This window comes from Colobus angolensis, unplaced genomic scaffold, assembly GCF_000951035.1.
Source record: "Colobus angolensis palliatus isolate OR3802 unplaced genomic scaffold, Cang.pa_1.0 Scaffold16, whole genome shotgun sequence".
Taxonomy (NCBI): Eukaryota; Metazoa; Chordata; class Mammalia; order Primates; family Cercopithecidae; genus Colobus; species Colobus angolensis.
This window is the reverse complement of record NW_012114710.1, coordinates 10,361,481-10,380,864: the sequence shown is the minus strand read 5'-3', so window position 1 is coordinate 10,380,864 and position 19,384 is coordinate 10,361,481. Positions and strand designations below refer to the sequence as shown.

At 36.2% G+C, this 19,384-nt stretch overlaps 1 protein-coding gene across 2 annotated transcripts in view; it reads left to right on the top strand.

Annotated features, from left to right (window-relative positions):
- Positions 1-19,384, top strand: part of CNBD1 (cyclic nucleotide binding domain containing 1) — a 617,967-nt gene that overhangs the window by 34,043 nt on the left and 564,540 nt on the right. For both annotated transcript variants that reach the window (XM_011937078.1, XM_011937079.1), the window contains exon 3: positions 3,110-3,223. In XM_011937078.1, coding sequence (XP_011792468.1) covers positions 3,110-3,223 — 114 coding nt within the window. The remainder of the gene's footprint in view (positions 1-3,109; positions 3,224-19,384) is intronic.

The following is a 19,384-nucleotide window of genomic DNA, read 5'->3' as shown; positions in this document are numbered from 1 at the left end:
GCTTTAATATATGCCTTTTTGGGAGAGGGGGAACCATACAATCCATAGCAGTTATTAACATTTAAAAATAAGACATTTTTACATGAGAGTACAGATTTCTGACTTCTGTAGAAAACTACAGGATCTGAACACATTGAACTTCTATTAATACATGATAAATATGGTCTTAAGGGCGAGGTCACAGGTCCCTCCATGAGGACGTGGTCTTTTCAGCTTACCGCAGTTCCCACCTTATGATACTTGCTTGGATATGATAAGCATTTAATTTTGTAATCCCTGTATATAGAGAATCCTGAGAGTGCTCTAGAGTTCTGTTGTGTAAACCTTTATATTTTGAATGTATTTCCCTTTCATCTGCTTGAGGAAGTTGGAGTTATTTTCTTATTGATGAGTTCATTGCAGGTAAGCTTCAATGAAGTGGCAACTTCTTTGTCCATGGGTAGTATTTACTCATAGCCTGGTAAATCACGAAAAACATCTTCAGGACAGAATTGAAGGGTCAGATAGGTATTTAGGTCCATGATCTACTCTCCAACTCTACCATAATTCTAAACATTTCTTTGTCTCTGGCATGCTAGTTATTTTATGTTTCCCCTCAGCTACTTCTATATTCCATATTTGGATACATTTATTTACAGATTTCACATGGTTTTAGACAATAATACTTTTCTGCTGAACACACAGACATATGTTGTTGTTTCAACAAGGGATTCAGAAGTAGGAATATGTTCTACATTACATTTTTGGGACATAGAATATACATTATAGCATTACAGGTCATTTAGGGGCTCAGTCTGAAAATCATGTCGTCTCCAGCTCTAGCATTTGACTCTTCCATTTCAACCTTCCACGTATTTCACTTTTTGGACATACTACTTTTGGAGACCCAGATCCTAGACACTGAATCCATGTACATTACCAACCACATCTTGGAAATTCTCAAGAATTAGGTGAAGGAGGCAGCTAACTAAGGTTATATACATAAAGTATGTAAGTGTAACTAAGGTTATATACATAAAAAATGACTTGGGTAAAAGTCTTAGTATTTGGGAATAAATTTTTTAGCCACTCCAATGATGATATAACCAGATCACAGACTGGAATAGGATTCCAAGTTTTGTAGCATAGGCTGCATATGTCTACACTTTTTTTTTTTTTTGAGGCGGAGTCTGGCCCTGTAACCCGAGCTGGAGTGCAGGGGCCGGATCTCAGCTCACTGCAAGCTCCGCCTCCCGGGTTTACACCATTCTCCTGCCTCAGCCTCCCGAGTAGCTGGGACTACAGGCGCCCGCCAGCTCGCCCGGCTAGTTTTTTGTATTTTTTAGTAGAGACGGAGTTTAACCGTGTTAGCCAGGATGGTCTCGATCTCCTGACCTGGTGATCCGCCCGTCTCGGCCTCCCAAAGTGCTGGGATTACAGGCTTGAGCCACCGCGCCCGGCCCATATGTCTACACTTTTGTACTCTTAGAACCTCAGCATCTTTTCGGGAACAAAATGGATAGGAGTATCTAGTTAATGTAGTCAAGTAAGATACATATACATTACTTAGAAGAGTGCCTGGCACATAGCAAGAACTAACGTGTTTTATTAATTGGGGGGTAGAATATCCCAGAAGTTAAAATAATGGGTTTTGGAGTAAATTTAGTTTTCATTTGTACCCTGATCCTCCACTTCTTAGTTATATGAATTAGGCAAACTATTAAGGTTGCAGTTTCTTTTTGTGCAGAAGGGTCAATAAAGTAACTCAAATAAAACATATTGTCAGGTTATATAAATGTGCAATAATACAAAACAATGTAAAAGATCTTAGTACAATGATTCAAATATAACAAGTATCCAGTGAAAAACAGGTAGATGTGTAAAATAGATGATTGTAGAATGTGAGTTCCAAACAAAAAAAAACTTTTTTCTGGGAAGCCTCCAATGAATCAGTGGTCAGATTTTAAAAAGATTTGATGCTTGGTGAATGTATCTATACCCTGTGAGAAAATGAATAAAAATGCCTAATATAGAAAATCACATCATATTGTGTTGTTTGAATCAATTAAGTTACATTAAATAAGATTTTTAAAGTGTGTAGAATTTGTCTTGTGTAAAGCATCAATATGGTGTTTTAGAAACATATCCAGAGAAGAAAAAGCTGTTATAAATATTTTAGAATGTGTCATTATTATTTACAATAAAAATGAAAAAGACTTTTTAAAAAAGCCTTCTCTTGAGGATTTTTATGTTCATTGTCACGTGGCAACTATTGGCTAAGATGTTTGTCAGTGTTAAATTTGAAGTATGATAATTTTTTATACTTATTGAAATAAGCTCTCAAGATGAATGTTTAGCATTTTTTTAAAAATTGACAAACTTTTCATGGTGTTGTCAATTTAAAATTGAATGTGGTGGATTTTCCAGAAACAAATATCATTACCTAACATTTAATGACAATTTGCTATTCTCTGGATCTCGCTTATTGGCATTTTTGGTATTTGCCATGGATCAAGCTGTAGCCGCATATAACAGTCATCCTGAGGAATATATTTAAAAAGGAGAAGCCCACCCAGGGCTCTACTGTTGGAGTTTATGATTATCAATAAATGGATCAGAAATTTTTACTTACAAAAAGCATCTTAGGTAATTTCAGTGATGTGAATTTGGAAAATGCTGATCTTTTGTTGTAACACATCTTTACTCTAGACCTAAAAAATACTGCATGAGATTTTAATACAAGATAGCAAAGATTCAGATAAATATTCTCTCTAGTAATGTAGATGTAAACTATTTTAAATAATTTTAGGGGGATTTTAATTCTGTAGTACATTATATAAAACTTTAATCAATTATAGAAATATGAGTTTTAAAAAGACAACTTCAAAAATTAAATTTTTGACATTGACATTATCATATATTATCATACATTTTGTATTTCTTAAAATGTTTCTCACTGAGATTTGGATATTTTTAAAGCACAAAATATTGATATTTTATATTTTTGTTAGTTGCTTCTTAGACTAAATATTCAGTATAGAATTGATATGTATATATTGAGTTAAAAATCTTTCTCTTGGAAGCTGTTTTCCTATGACACTTACAATTTAATTTCTCTCTTCTTTTTAAGCCGGAGTATAAGCAATACCTTATCACCTCACAATACATTTATGAAGCAATATCCTAAAGTATTCCTGCACCAAAAAACCAGACTTCCTAAACTTTTCAAACAGGAGGAACAAAGGTAATGATACCTTCTTTTGAAAGCAAGGTTGATGAGTGTGTATGAGTGTGCTTGTGCTCACATAAGTGGAACTCAAAACTGAAAATATTTGACCAGTTTCCAGCCCTCTACACTAGGGAGCAGCCAAGGAAACAGAAATTAGTTTGTAAGGGTAAAATCATTTTTTGTTCAGCAAAAATATGTGTCCACTGCTAAGGATCATATTTATTTAAACTTTTTGTCAAAGAATTGTTTCCTTTTACTAATGAATAGCAGTTTTTACGAAAGGGATTAAAATATTCTACAAGGTTTCATGAGAAACTTCCCAATGGAAAGGATTAGAGTGTTTGTGGGTGGAGGATATTCGGAGGTGTGTCGTGTATCAAGGTATAAATGACAAAGTCGTGGGGCACTAAAAGGCATTTGTGAAGCCTTTTTTACTTGGCTCCTGCTTCTAGGTGGACCTGTATTTAGATGTGCTTTATGTATTTTTAAAGTCAAAGAATGAGATTACTTAAGGGTGTTGCAGAAGGTATAACTGCCCTCTCAGTAAAGGATGAAGATGGATTTCCAGATCACATTGTGATGCAGCTCCTCTCAAATTGTCCCTGGGCCCAGTGGACCTGTAAGGTTCTTATATCAGTGCAGTACCAGATCTAGAAAGGCATTCTCACTTCTCTTTGTTGTTCCTTAAGTATCTTACAGTGGATATGGAAACCTCCTACCCCATAATGTTCAAGTAGAGTTGACCTCTTCACATCCTTGGCTACTCCACTGCCATACTCCCTAATAACTTGTATTGCCATATCTGTAAGACTGTATTTTGCTTGTGTGTTTACTAGTCAATATTTTTGTTTCTAATATTTAACAGAGGGACTGACCCAGAATTGTGAGTAGTAGATATGTGTTGCCCCATGGGCAAACTGCTTACTGGCTGTGTAAGGGAGTTGATCAAGAATATGTTTTCATTTATTTATATCAACAATACAAATGTAAAAATTGAAACAAAATTATTGTAACAAATATGTTTCCAGGGGTTGGAAGATATCATCATGAGAGACATAGATCTATTTCATTATCCCATACCTTTCTTTTCTTTATAGCCATAGGGCAGTATTATGTAAAACATATCATGTTAGTTGACTGGGAAAAATCTCTGGGAGATGGAGTTGCTCTGCCTTTTCAAGAACAATTCTGTTAAATTAATAAAATCTTATACAAACAGAAATTCAAATGTAACTTTTTCCAACACTGTATCTGTCATGTAGATTAAACTACATCCCTAGATAGTAAGCCTGCCTGGAATGATCACACAGTGCTTATACCGTGATTTATCAAATTAACATCACTCTAGAAATATCTAATAAAAATATTTTGTACTTTTTGATTCCAAGTATACTCAATTTCTATTCTAATCTTGTTGATTAGAAAGAGACCTGTAAATGTAGCTCTGTCTATAGAATAAGGGACCAAGAGCTTTTATAGATAGCTGATATGTTCATCTTGCCCCCATATTTATTCATTAATCTACCAGCAGTGGTCTGCTTCTTTAGTTAAAACATTAAACTTTGAGAGGACCACAGGGAGGCACCCAGTGGCTGTCAACGTACTTGGTAATGAAATACCCTCTTCATATTTTTAAGAAAAGAGACAGACCCCAAATGTGTTTTAACAGTAAAAGTGTGGTTTAAATGTGAAAATAAAGAGTGGACTGCCAAATACACAAGAACTAGGAAGATACAGTATACTAATTAAGATTTGTTTAAGTGTCTGAAAAGCCAATAAAATTAGCTTAAGAATTAAGGGGAATTTTAAGAATCACACTTTAGAAATGTTTTCCTGTAGAGCTAACTTCACCATTAAATGATGACATCGGGACTCAGTTTTCTCTGTATCTCTGCCTCCTCTTTGCTGGGTTGGTTTCATCTTCACATATCATGTAATAGGTCTGGGAAGACCACATTCATTTATCTTATTATTCAGGTGAGAATGGAGGTGTTCTGCAACAGGCCCAGCAGGAGATTCATTGAAATCTCTAATTAAATTATATCATATCCCTGGATTGTCACTGTGCTGAATTTGCCAATCTTGAATTTCATGTCCACCTGAAGAGTGGGAAATATTGTTGACACTATATGAGGCACATGGGATAAGATTAGAAGAGAGAAAGTGGAAGCTCAGAAGAAAATTAGGGGCTGGGCATGGTGGCTCACACTTGTAATCCCAGCACTTTGGTAGGCCAAGGCAGGCAGATCACCTGAGGTTGGGAGTTTGAGACCATCCTGGCCAACATGGTCAAACTCTGCCTCTATTAAAATACAAAAAATTAGCCAGGCATAGTGGCGCACACCTGTAATCCCAGTTACTTGGAAGGCTGAGGCAGGGTAATCGCTTGAACCTGGGAGGAGGAGGTTGCAGTGAGCCAAGATTGTACCAGTGCACTCCAGCCTGGAGACACAGCATGACTCTATAAAGAAACCAAATAAAAAACCCCCAAAAAACAAAACAAAACGAAACAAAAACACAACTTAAGTTGAATTAAATAGAATATCCTAAAATATATTAAGAAAATTGTGAATTTTCTTCTAAGCTTAGTATACATGGGTCCCTCATTCAGTGTGATATATCTATAGATACCCTGATGATGGAAACTGAGCTTAGGTAAATCCGAGAATCTTTTAAAGGAATAAAACTGATGAGGAAACTTGCAAGTTAGCAGACACTAAATACCTACACTGTCAACATTTACACTGTTACAATTATTCATCAATAATATTTACCTATTATCATTGTCATATTTAGCACTATAATTCATTTAACACAAATATTATGTGATAGCTACAACAGCAAATAAGGCACCTGCCTGACTGTGGGTAGCTGGTGATGCCAGGTCATTTAGTAAATATTGAAGGAAGACAGCCATATTCAAGGAGATTAGGAGAAATGCTACATAGAAACATTAAGTCCATGTGGAGCAAGGCACACAAATGAAATAAGCAGAAGACCTGGCTGAGACATTGAGAAACAATTCTATTTGAACAAAACTTGAAGAATAGGATAAGAAAAGGAAGTACTGCTATTTTATTCATGGATTGATAAGAAGGTAAATTTTTGGCATATTCACATATGTAGGAAATTAAATAGAGAGGAAGCTGTGTTGTTTTAAAAAGAATGCTCAGTTTTGACCCAAAAGACTTGGTTTTGTGTTTTTGTTTCACTCAACAGCAGAAACATGACTTTGAAGAAAGAAGTCTGTTAACTCACACTCAGTTTTTACTCAGAAAAGAACAGACGATATTGATCCCCTACTTCAGAGTTATGCATTGAAAACACTTTAAAATTGTACTCGTTTTCATTATTATCATGCACTATTGATGGCAATGATGTTTTATGTACATTATACCATCTGTCAAGAAATCTACCGTTTTTCAAATAGATTAAACAACAGCAACAAAAAGATGGAAACTTCACTTTATATAAAGTACCAGTATGTTTAAAGGGGGCTGTGAAATGAAATGATTTCCACATTCCAATGGCTAGATGAAATGAACAATGTTGCGATTATCATCCTAAGAATTCTATTTTTTTTTTTTTTTTGAGAGGGAGTCTTGCCCTGTTGCCCAGGCAGGAGTGCAGTGGCCGGATCTCGGCTCACTGCAACTTCTGCCTCCCAGGTTCAAGTAATTCTCCAGCCTCAGCCTCCCAGGACTACAGGCTCCCACCAGCACGCCCAGCTAATTTTTGTACTTTTAGTAGAGACGAGATTTCACCATGCTGGCCAGGACCATCTGGATCTCTTGACCTCGTGATCCACCCACCTTGGCCTCTCAAAGTGCTGGGATTACAGGCGTAAGCCACAGCGCAGGGCCAATAATTCTTTTTGATGATACTGTACAATAATTGACTTACCTGTTCCCAATAAACATAATGGTCGTCTTTTTTAAACAATAACAACAACAAAATGTGAATTGCCAATTTGAGCCATCTTAACTCATTACAGAAAGATGGAGCATAATCTCAGATTTACATCTATATCTTATATTTAGAATACATAATTATAAATGTGCTAATGTAAAAAAAATGCTAGGGAGTCCTTTTGCTTTCAACCTATTCTATGCTTATTTTAGAACTGTCTTTTTCACAAAAATTATAACTTTACTGTTTTGATATTTTCATTTACTTTTTAATGACAGTCTTGGAAGTATTGTAGAACTAGATGGTTTCCTGAGAATAGTGCCATTAAAGTGAATTTGGTAAATAGTTTACATTTTTTAAATGTAATTGTAACTTTCTACACTTGAAAAATTCCTAAATAAATATTGCAGTGATTTTTACCCAGAATATGTAAACTACAGCTCAATCTGTTTGCCTTTGAACATTTACTCAAATTTATACTCTCCAAACTTTATTCTCAGTACTATGATGAGAAATATTTTTAAAATCTGAGAACCCTGGCTTAAGATAGAAAGTCATGATGTTTGTGATTTAAATACATAGAAGAGAAACATTCTGGCATCAAGAAATCTTCCGATTTTGTGTTAAATTGGACAGTATAACCACCCTTTTCTATATTGACATTCAACTCTTTTATTAATTTATCCAATTATTTAGCAAGTAGCTATTATATAGCAGGCACTGTGCTAGTGTAGAGTAAGATGAATATGGTCCTTGCTCCTCTAGAGTTTATGAGTCAGATCTTCTCAAGGGAGATAGCCTTAAGCAACAATCCTGCTAATAATTATTTAAGCACAATTTATCTTCATGAATTCATCTTTCAGCTTTTAGATTAGATCATGAATTAGTCCAGACTTTTAATTGTAAAAGAAATTGGACTCAAAGGAACATAAGTTCCTTTGAGGAACATTTTAAAAAGTTGCCTATTGATTCACCTAACCTACTGGAGGATGGGAAAGCCAGCCTTAGAGAAAAGGGTTACAAGATCTGGAGAGCTTGTCAGACTCTCTACTTCTCATCCCTGCTCATATTTGTAGATTATCCCAATTCTCTCTTGGTGATTGTGACCTTTCTCCGTGTGGCGGGGAACATGGTTACCAGGAGCTTTGAACTTGTAACACCTCTAACACTGGAGAGAAAAAGGAATTTTTTTCAGCCAGAATAATCCTGAAAAAGGATTGAGATTGGCTACCCAGTGGCATAGAACCTGTTAGCAAAAGAAATGGGGGAGGGGGAGCATCCTGCACAAAGAAGATAGCCACTGTAAACAATGACTGCTTTCCTAGGTGTAAGATACATTAATACATAGAGTCACAGTGATTTAAAAAATTGCTACATTGTTTACTTCAATAATTTAATATCTACACTTTAAGCAATAAGAAAAGACATAGATTTTTAATCAATGTGTGTTTAGGTCAGTTTATGTCAGGAGTGAAAAAGAAATGAAGTGGTCTCATTGTCTGGGGTAATACCCAAGGTTTGTTGTTCCATGGCCACAGAAAATTAGGACGTGGACACAAGAGAGTGAGGTTAAGAGCAGAAGTTTAACAGACAAAAGAAAGGGAAAAGTTCTCTCCTGCAGAGAGAAGGGGTCTCAAGTGGGTCTTCTGGTCCCCAGTAATGTGCAGGAGGTTTTATAAATGAGCTTGAGGAGGTGGTATTTGATTTACATAGGCCACAAAAAATTGGTCAGACGAGGTATGCCATTTACATAGCTCAAAGAACTGGTTAGGATTAGGTGTGTTGTTTGCATAGCCCAGGAAGAATCTGGCTACCTCACCCTAATCTTTTATTATGCAGAAGGGTTCGCTACCTCACCATGTTGCCTGCTTTTCTACTGTACATGTGGTGACAAAGAAAAGGGAAGATAGAGCCTCCATGTTGAACATACCTGGTTTCCAGGTAGCCCTTTTCTATTGGCACAGCTGTTGGCATTCACCCTGCAAGATTTTAGCTTGCTTATCTATGTTTGCAGCTGGATTTTTCAGGCTGCTCTTTGTTAGAAAAGAAATTATTTGGGGACCGCTTTTTGTTAAAAGGCAAGCCTTGCTGAGGACTCCTTCACCCTCACTATCTGCCTTAATAATTTATTTTTAGCTCCTATATCAAAAGTTTAAGGAAACGTTTGTAATTGAGGAAACAAATAATAAGCATCCAAAGAATTATGGAAACCTTTGTTAAAAATATATTTATTGAAAATGTGACTTTTTATTGATATATAATAGATGTATGTATTTTTGGACATGTGATATTTTGATAAATTTATATTATGTATAATCATCAAATCATGGTAGTTGAAATATTTATTATCTTAAACATTTATCTATGCTGGGAACGTTTGAATTATTCTATACTAGCTATTTTGAAATATACAATAGATTATTGTTTACTGTAGTTGCAAAGAAAGAAGTGACATTATCCTTGTTCATAAATGACATGAGCTTGTATTTAGAAAACCTTAAAGATTCCACCAAAAACTGTTAGAAATGATAAAATAATTCAGTAAAATTGCAGGATACAAGAGCAACATAAAAAACCAGTAGCATTTATATATGCCAACAGCAAACAATCTGGAAAAGAAATCAAGAAAGCAATCCCATTTATAATAGACACAAAAATTGTAAAATACCTACAAAAAAATTTAAACAAAGAAATTAAAGGTCTCTACAAGGAAAACTGTAAATTTTAATGCTGACGAAAAAATTAAAAAGGACACAAAAAAGTAAGAAGATATTCCATGCCCCGGACTGGAAGAATAATATTATTAAAATGTCAATATTACGCAAAATGTGACATTTTTACGGGGGTGGAAATTGAAGTATTTACAAAGAAGGCTGCTTACTTGTTATAATTTTATTTGACTTTTATAAAAATGTTACCAGATTTTGACCATTTTAGTTCCAGAATGGGTTAGTCAGCACTAAAATATAAAAAACATTTTTAAAAATTCTGATTAACAATGTATAGTATTTGTATTAGATGGGTAGATATTAGGCAAAATGTTTATCAATGAGGGGTACATTTTTCTAGAAGGTGTAGACCAAAAATAATGGGGCAGAAGCTAAAGGGAAACCAATGATGTATTTGAATTATTAGCTATAGTACTTCTTCCAATATGCAGTCATGCACTGCATGCATTTCAGTCAACAATGGATCACATATACCATGGTGGTCCTTTAAAATTAAAATGAGACTGAAAAATTACCTATCACTCAGGGACTTCACAGCTGCCTGTAATGTCATACTTTAACATATTACTTATGTTTTTATGATGATGTTGATGTAAACAAATCTATTGTGCTACCAGTTATATAAAAACATAGCACATACAATTATGTATAGTACATAATACTTGATAATGATGATAAATGACTATGTTATTGATTATGTATTTACTATAACTTTTATTGTGATTTTAGAGTGTATTTATTCTATTTATATATAAAAAAAGGTTAATTGTAAAACAACCTCAGGCAGTCCCTTCAGGAGGGATTCCAGAAGAAGGCATTGTTATCATAGGAAATGACAGCTCCATGTGTGTTATTGTCCCTGAAGACCTTCCAGGGGGACAAGACATGGGTGTGGAAGACAGTGATATCGATGATCCTGACCCTATATAGGCCTAGGCTAATGTTTGTAATTGTGTATTTGTAACAAAAAAAAAAAAGTTTAAAAAGTAAAAATAAAAATAAAAAATTGTAAAAATAGAAAAATACTATAGGATAAAGATAGAAACAAAGGGCGTATTTTTGTACAGCTGTACAATGTGTTTGTGTTTTAAGCTGTTATTGCAAGAGTAAAGACATTAAAAACAATGAAAAATCTTATAAAGTCAAAATGTTACCATAATCAAAGGGTAATTTATTATTGAAGAAAGAAAAATATTTTACAAGTAAATCTAGTGTAGCCTAAGTATACAGTGTGTATAAAGTCTACATGTATGTACAATAATGTCCTACTCACTCACTGACTCACCCAAAGCAACTTCCAGTCCTGCAGGCTCCATTCAAGGGAAGTGCCCTCTACCAGTATACCATTTTACATCTTTAATCCTGTATTTTAATTTAACTCTACCTTTTTTGTGTTTGGATATGCTTAGATACATAAATACTTACCATTGTATTACAATTTGCTTATAATATTTGGTACAGTAACATGTTGTACAGGTTTGTAGCCTAGAAGTCATAGGCTATACCATATTAGCTTTGGTATGTAGCAGGATATACCATTTGTGTTTGGTTAAGCACACTCTATGATGTTTACCCAATGACAGAATTTCCAAATGATACATTTCTCAGAAAGTATCTCTATCAAATCAACATATGACTGTATTCAGATTACTTGATTAATCAAAATGAAAGTTAGCTAATTTTGAAGATAATGTTAAACTAAAAGTCAGATATATAATATTAAGTGAAGAAGTTTCTTCTTGTAAAGAGTTCAAATGAATAAAAATGAAAAAAAATCTTGGATGATATCTAACTAATCTACACTTTCCTTAAGCTATATACTTCACAAAATCAATATTATTTTATCTAAAGTGCACTCTCAGAAAAAAGAGCAGAACAGTTGATTCATATGAATTGAATGCTTGAGCAAATGTATCAAATGGAATAGTAAAGAAGAAAGATGCTTAACTCAAAATGGCACATGTCTAGTGTAGAAAAAAGATTATAATTATAGCTGTCCAATGGGTTCTTCTTGCCTGTTGCCCAGATAGAGCTGATTTATCAAGGCAGGGAAATTGCAGTAGAGAGTTTAATTCATGCAGAGCCACCTGAACAGGGAAATAGGGTTTTATTATTACTCAAATCAGTTTCTCAGAGAATTAGGGGGCTAGGGTTTCTCAAAGGTAGTTTGGGGGAAGGGTTATGGGTGGTTAGGAAATTAGTGCTTGCTACTTATTAATTGTGGGTGCAACCATAGGAATGTGGGAAACGGTCCTCCTGCGTGCTGAATGGCTTCTGGGTGGGGCCATAGGAGCAGTTGGTGGGTCCTGGTAGAGCCATAGTGTCATTAGACATGCAAAAAGCCTGAAAAGACATATCAAAAAGCCAATTTTAGATTCTACAATAGTGATGTTAACCTTCAGGTATAATTGGAGAAGTTGCATGTCTTGTGGCCTCCAGCATAATGGCTGGCAATTGTTTATGTCTACACTTTAGCTGAATTCAGGCTCCTCTATCCTCCTAGTCTTGTGGTCTTCCATTAGCTTTACAAATGCAGTTGAGTTTTGGGGGAGGGCTATTATCATTTAAACTATAAGCTAAATATCTCCCAAAGGTAGCTTGTCCCATGCCCAGGGACAATTAAGGGCAGCTTGAAGGTCAATGGCAAGATGAGGGCTGGCCAGATCAAAACTCCTTCGTTGCCATAATTTTCTCATTGTTATAATTTTTGCAGTGGTGGTTTCATAATGATATATTCATATACAATTAACTTTCCAGACAAGATGTATAAGAACTCTTTGGAAATTCAGATGAGTACTAGAATCCAGCTAATAATTAAGAGTGCATTAGAGTGAATGTGCATTGCCTTGACATATAGTGTCTATTTTGCCACTCAGTAACTATATGACTTTGGAGAAGTCAATCTGGACATTAGTTACCTTATATCTAAAATAAAATGCTCAGGTAGATGACAGTCAGTTCTCCTTTTAGCTCTATTAATCTAAGGTTCCATTTTCTAGTTGATGTTACAGATACTGTAGGGAGATAAATATATGTAATGAAGATAATATTTTTGTATTAACTTTTGATATATATTCCCTTATGACTGTTTCCTTCCTTGTATCCCATGTGCCATCATGGTCTCAGAGAATAGAGCAGGAAAAATATTACTTTAAGTAAGAGGAAGATATAAAATGGAGGTGTTACTGGTGGCAAATCTGTCCGGGTCTGCAGCAACCTCAATGCTTGTCTCCTCAGGAGAGAGAATTTAACTAAGGGGCATAAGGCAGAAGGAGAGACTGAGGCAAGTTTTAGAGCGGGAGTGAAAGTTTATTAAAAGGTTTCAGAGCAGGAATGAAAAGACATAAAGTACACCTAGAAGAGGTCCAAGTGGGCAACAGGAGAGATCAAGTGTGCTGTTTGACCTTTGACTTGAGGTTTTATACGCTGGCATACTTCTGGGGTCTTGTATTCCTTCTCCCCTGTTTCTTCCCTTGGGGTGGGCTGTCTGCATCCACAGCGGCCTGCTGACACTTGAGAGGTGAGCATGAACAGTGTGTTTACTAGAGTTGTATGCATGCTCACTTGAGGCTTCCTTTACCAGTTGAATGTCCCTAGAAGGTCCTGTTAAACTCTGCCATTTTACCTCATAATGTGTATGTGTAAGTCCACTTCACCCAATTACTGGAATCTTATTAGAAAACTGCTGATTACTAGTTTCAGGTGTTTTCTATCATTTGGGAGCCTGCCTTTCTCTGGTGCTGGCTGCGACCATTATTATGTTATTTTTTTTTTAAATGGAGTCTCACTCTGTCACCCAAGCTGGAGTGCCGTGGTGCAAACTTGGCTCACTGCAACCTCTCCCTCCTGGGTTCAAGCCATTCTCCTGCCTCATCCTCCTGAGCAGCTGGGATTACAGGCACCCACCACCATGCCCAGCTAACTTTATTTATTTATTTATTTATTTATTTAGAGACAAGGTCTCACTCTGGCACCCAGGCTGGAGTGCAGTGGCATAATCTTGGCTCACTGCACCCTCCACCTCCTGGGTTCTAGCGATTCTCATGCCCCAGCCTCTCAAGTAGCTGGGACTACAGGCACGCACCACCATGCCCAGATGATTGTTTTTGTATTTTTAGTAGAGACAGGGTTTCACCATGTTGGCAAGACTGGTCTTGAACTCCTGACCTTAAGTGGTCCACCTGTCTCGGCCTCCGAAAATGCTGGGATTACAGGTGTGAGCTACCATGCCCAGCCCCAATTACAATTTTAGAGAGATAGTTAACAACTGCCTATCACCTGATGGTTACCTGACATTCTTGGGTTGGGGAGGGTCTCCTGCCCTGTTCATGCCTTACTAGCTACCTACTGCAACAGAGGCATATGGGAAAGAAGAGAGCTATAGAGATAAAGTGAGATAAACTAAAGAATTGCTTATCTTTATCCACTCCCGTCCTTGGTATGAATCTTTACAGTCAGGAGTGTAGAATATCTAGATAGTTGGGCCAGAGGTGGTGGCTCATGCCTGTAATCCTAGCACTTTGGGAGGCCAAGGCAGGCAGATCACGAGGTCAAGAGACCAAGACCAGCCTGGCCAACATGGTGAAACCCCGTCTCTACTAAAAAAAATATAAAAATTAGCTGGGCATGGTGGCATGTAGTCCCAGCTACTCAGGAAGTTGATGCAGGAGGATCTCTTGAACCTGGGAGGTGGAGGTTGCAGTGAGCCAAGATCGTGCCACCGTACTTCAACCTGGTGACAGAGTGAGACTCTGTTTCAAAAAAGAAAAGAAAAAAAGAAAGACTATCTAGATAGTTATTGAGGAAGCTGTATCTTCTAGGACAATGATAATCAACTTGAACTACACATTAGTATCACCTTAAGAGTTTTGAAAAATACTAATGCCAGATATGTCCACTGACATTATGTAAATTGGAGTCCCTGGCTTCAGGCTAGGACCTTAGTAATTAAAACATAACTTGTAGTTGATTCTTGAAAATTACTGCTGTACAGGAAGACCTAAATTGGGCTCAACAGAACATTCAACAAGAAGAGAGAATAGTACAGAACTGGTGGAGACAGATGTCTTGTCATCTACCTCAAGTTAGTGCCATTAGATCCCCATGGTCTGTGTCTAGCTAGCATGCAGGGAGGGGGTCCAGAATTTCCCATGAACACTGGTAAGAGTAGAATGACTTGCCAGTAGGATTGATGGGTGGTAGGACTCCCTGGGGAGGGGAAAACTAAGCTGCTGAGTCAGGAATCTGATGACACGAGGGGAAGATAGTTAAGAGTGGATGCAGAAGCAGAAAAAGCCAGTCATTCCTAAGTGGATACCAATCCAGAGCCAACCTGCTGACCACTCTGCAACAGGAACATGATGATGATCAGCTGATAGCTTCCTCTCCCCAACCACAATCGTGTAAGCAATCCAACCCACCCCCAACACACACCCAAATCAAGTCCAGAAAAAAATATGAAATTGACAGAAAATTGTTAAAACAACCTTATTTACCTGACAGAAACAAAGTTCTTCTAATTATACTTTTTCAAATTAATGAGACTGAGATACCAAAAAATGGTATTGGAGGAAGAGGATTTGTCAGCTCATGAGAAAGGTTTAGATTCTTTATAGAAAATAAACTTTTTCTTTGTACATCTTAGCATTTAAGTAAATTTTCAATACCACTAATCTATTTAGCTGTTAAAATATTTATTTAAACTATATTCATATAAAGGGGAATCATAATAAAATGCCTTTTAAATATGAGAAGTTGCAGAGGATCCTGTCTCTGTAAAACATGCAATCCTAATTACCCACCTCTCAGGATATATGACGGTTATAGCATATTCAGCATGGATTCTGTCATGACTTAAAAAAAATTATTTGTAAACATGCTTTCTTAAAGAGGCATCATACACTCTTCTTTTAGTGAATAGAAGTGTCTGATAGAAAAACATTTGTGTAAGTAAACCTTTAGAATATGTTATTAGAACATGTTTCTTTCCTCACTGGTTCATATTACACAGGTTTACATATGCTGCTACAAAAGGTAAGTATAAGCGTGCTGATATGATTTGGTTCTGTCCCCACCCAAATCTCATCTTGAATTGTAGCTCCCACAATTCCCATGTGTTGTGGGGAGGACCTGGTGGGAGATTACTGAATCATGGGAGCCATTTCCCCCATACTGTTCTCATGGTAATGAATAAGTCTCATGAGATCTGATGGTTTTATAAGGGGTTTCCCCTTTTGCTTGGCTCTAATTCTCTCGTGTGCTGCCACATAAGACAAGCCTTTTGCCTTCTGCCATGATTGTGAGGCCTCCCCAGTCACATGGAACTGTGAGTCCATCAAATCTCTTCTTATTTATAAATTACCCAGTCTTGGGTATATCTTTATCAGCAGTGTGAAAACGAACTATTAGACATGTTTTCTTTCTTTAAAAAAAAAAAAGATTTAGGGAGTAAAAGTGCAATTTTGTGTAGTCATAACCCAATTAGTGTACATTGTACCTATTAAGTAGTTTCTTTTTCCTAGCCCCAACGTTCTGAGTCTCCAGTGACTATTATTTCACTCTATGTTCATGTGAACGCATTATTTAGCTTCCACTTGCAGGAAATGTGGTATTTGATTTTCTGTTTCTGAAAATATCATTTTTAAAAAAAAAAAAAGAGAAAGGCAATTGGAACTTTAATTATGCCCCTATAAAATGAAATGTCATGAATCAACAAGACTGAAAAATAAACAATCCTCTCAGGCCCTCAGCAGTTAACCCTAACTGTAGAAGACAAAACGATGTAAACAAAGAAATACACACAGGATTCATTCACATTGGGATCCAGAAATATATATTGTGGATGATAGTGGCATACACACTCCTTATGGTGTTAAAAGGAAATCTTTAGACAAATTAAATATGTAACAGTTTATTTGAGCAAAGAATGATTCATGAATCAGGCAGTACTCAACACTAGAAGAAGTTTGGAGAATTCCAACCAGCCATGTGAGCAGTGAGTTCATATAGGCCAAACAAGGGAGCAAAGTATAGAAATTACCTGACTGATCAGTAAGATATCTGCCTTATTTGCAAATGGTGTGATAAAACATCTGCTCTATTTGAGCAGGATTCAATCAGTTGACTACCTGTGATTGGCTGAAGCTTAGCTGTTTGTGATTGGCTAAAATCCAGCTATTTGTTACAAAACATATACTCCTGAGTTGGGTTTCTGTTTGTTTACATACTAAGTTAAGTTGTGGTTTGTTGATTAGGAACTCAAAGTACTGAGACAGCCTCAGGCTAGTGGCCTCCTGCTTGTTTAATTTAACAATGGGAATTTATTATTAAAAGGTAATTATTAACTGTTTACAGAGGTAGAATTACTAGGCAGTCAATGACAGAAAGCTGACTTTGCTGTCAAAGTGACTTTCAATAAACTTCAGATTAGTGTTTTTCAAACTTTAATATGTGCACAGATCTCTTGGGGAGGTTATTAAAATGCAGATTCCAATTCAGAGGGTCTTGAGTGTGGCCTGAGATTCTGTATTTCTAACAAGCTACCAGTTGATGCTAATGCTGCTAGTTCATGGACCACAATTTGAACAGCAAGCTTACTATTTCATGTGTTTCTTCTTCTTTGAGAAAGTGAAAAAAAAAAAAATCCCTAAACTGTAACTTTTCTATTGGGAAAAGTTTCTACTGGGAGAATTTAGCCCACATTTTAAAGTATGAATTCATTCATCTAGGGGCTTATTTCAATTAGATAAACTACAACGCTGTGTATGGTCTTTGGTCATAATATACTTGATTTATTAAATTTAGCAACCAATCGCATGTTGCACTTAATGTGCACAGCATGCCTGTTTGGAATTTTTTGGGTATATTTTAATTTAGGATCTTTTAATGAAGTCCAACCAGTATCTATTATCTTAAAAAGTTCCATTTTAATTAGGTACTAAATCAGATAAGAAAAAGAGAGAAAGAGGTAGCTTGCTAAGTTTAGGAGTTGCCAGGCTTATAACTTATCCAGGTAATGGTAGTATTTTGTAAAATCATTTTCTCTTAGTTTGTGTTATGTAACTTACAGTAATTTGGAAGGCAACTATGGTCACCACTATACCACCGACACACAACTTAGTAATTTGCACAGGGGAGAGCACAATAATTTTGGTTGGCACTAGCCCCAGGACTCCACTGGCTACTCTCTAATATGCCAAAGGCAGCCTGGCCCAAGGAGGTCTGTTGGGAATGTTTCTCATGGACTCAGAATGTTTCTCATGGTTGGTATACTCAGTCAGCCAAATTGCCAGTCACACCAAAAGCTGTCAAAGTATGTTTTATGCAAAGAATTGATACATAAGTTTGAATTTTAGATTCTAAAGAGGCTAGGATATCCCAGCTGCTTGAATTAAAGAATTTTACTGAGAATTTTACTTCTAAATCTAAAAGCAGTAAACATGTAGCTTTAATCTGGGTTAAAATGATGAAGGGCTTCTCTGTAATACTCATTTTTTTTTCCCAAACACATTTTAAGACAATCATTGGTATAGTGTATGCATAGTCTAGATGGATTATAAATTCTCTCTAAATGTGTGAGAGCAGAAAATGTTCAAAAGTAAAGATGAATATTTGGAGATGAAGCAACTGAAAACCTAGAGCAAATGGATTCTGATAGACTTAAAAAAAAGGTCTCTGCAAAATTGCATTTTGAACTTGTGAATTCCTTTTGAGTTTTGAGTTTTTGGACTTAATTTCTTTCTCTAGCATAGCTGAAATTACCCATATGATACAGCTACGTCTAAGTGTACTTATTTCATGCTAGTGTGGATCTGGCCTCAGGTTAAATAAGAAATGTTTGAACCATAGGCTATTTGAAAGTATGTATTTAACATTAGAATAAATGAAATTATTCTTGTTACGACTATAAAACCCATATTTTCTCTGAGTTCCAAAATCTGTTGATGAGGTACTCTTGTTTTTTTTTTTAAGTCAGTCCTATAGTTATTCTAGTGTACCAATTTATTATAAAAATAAAAATAAAACTTATGCTATCTGAAAATAAACCTCACAATAATACTGTATTAGCCTGTTCTCACATTGCTAATAAAGACACAACTGAGACTAGGTAATTTTTAAAGCAAAGAGTTTCCATTGACTCACAGTTCCACATGGCTGAGGAGGCCTCATGATCTTGGCAGATCAAGGGATGTCTTACATGGCAGGAGGCAAGAGAGAATGAGAGCAAAGTAAAAGGGGAAATGCCTTATAAAACCATCAGATCTCCTGACACTTATTCACTACCACAAGAACAGTATGGGGGAAACTACCCCCGTGATTCAATTATCTCCCACCAGGTCTCTCCTACAACACATGGGAATTATGGGAGCTACAATTCAAGATGAGATTTGGGTGAGGATTCAGCCAAACTATGTCAAATAACTTGTCATTTGTTTATTCAGTTAGACAATATATACTGAGCACCAACTGTGTGCTAAGTGCAAGTCAGAGAGGACTTCTGTGCTCAGAGCTTCGTGGTGCTGACAGGGTCTGAGTAAGA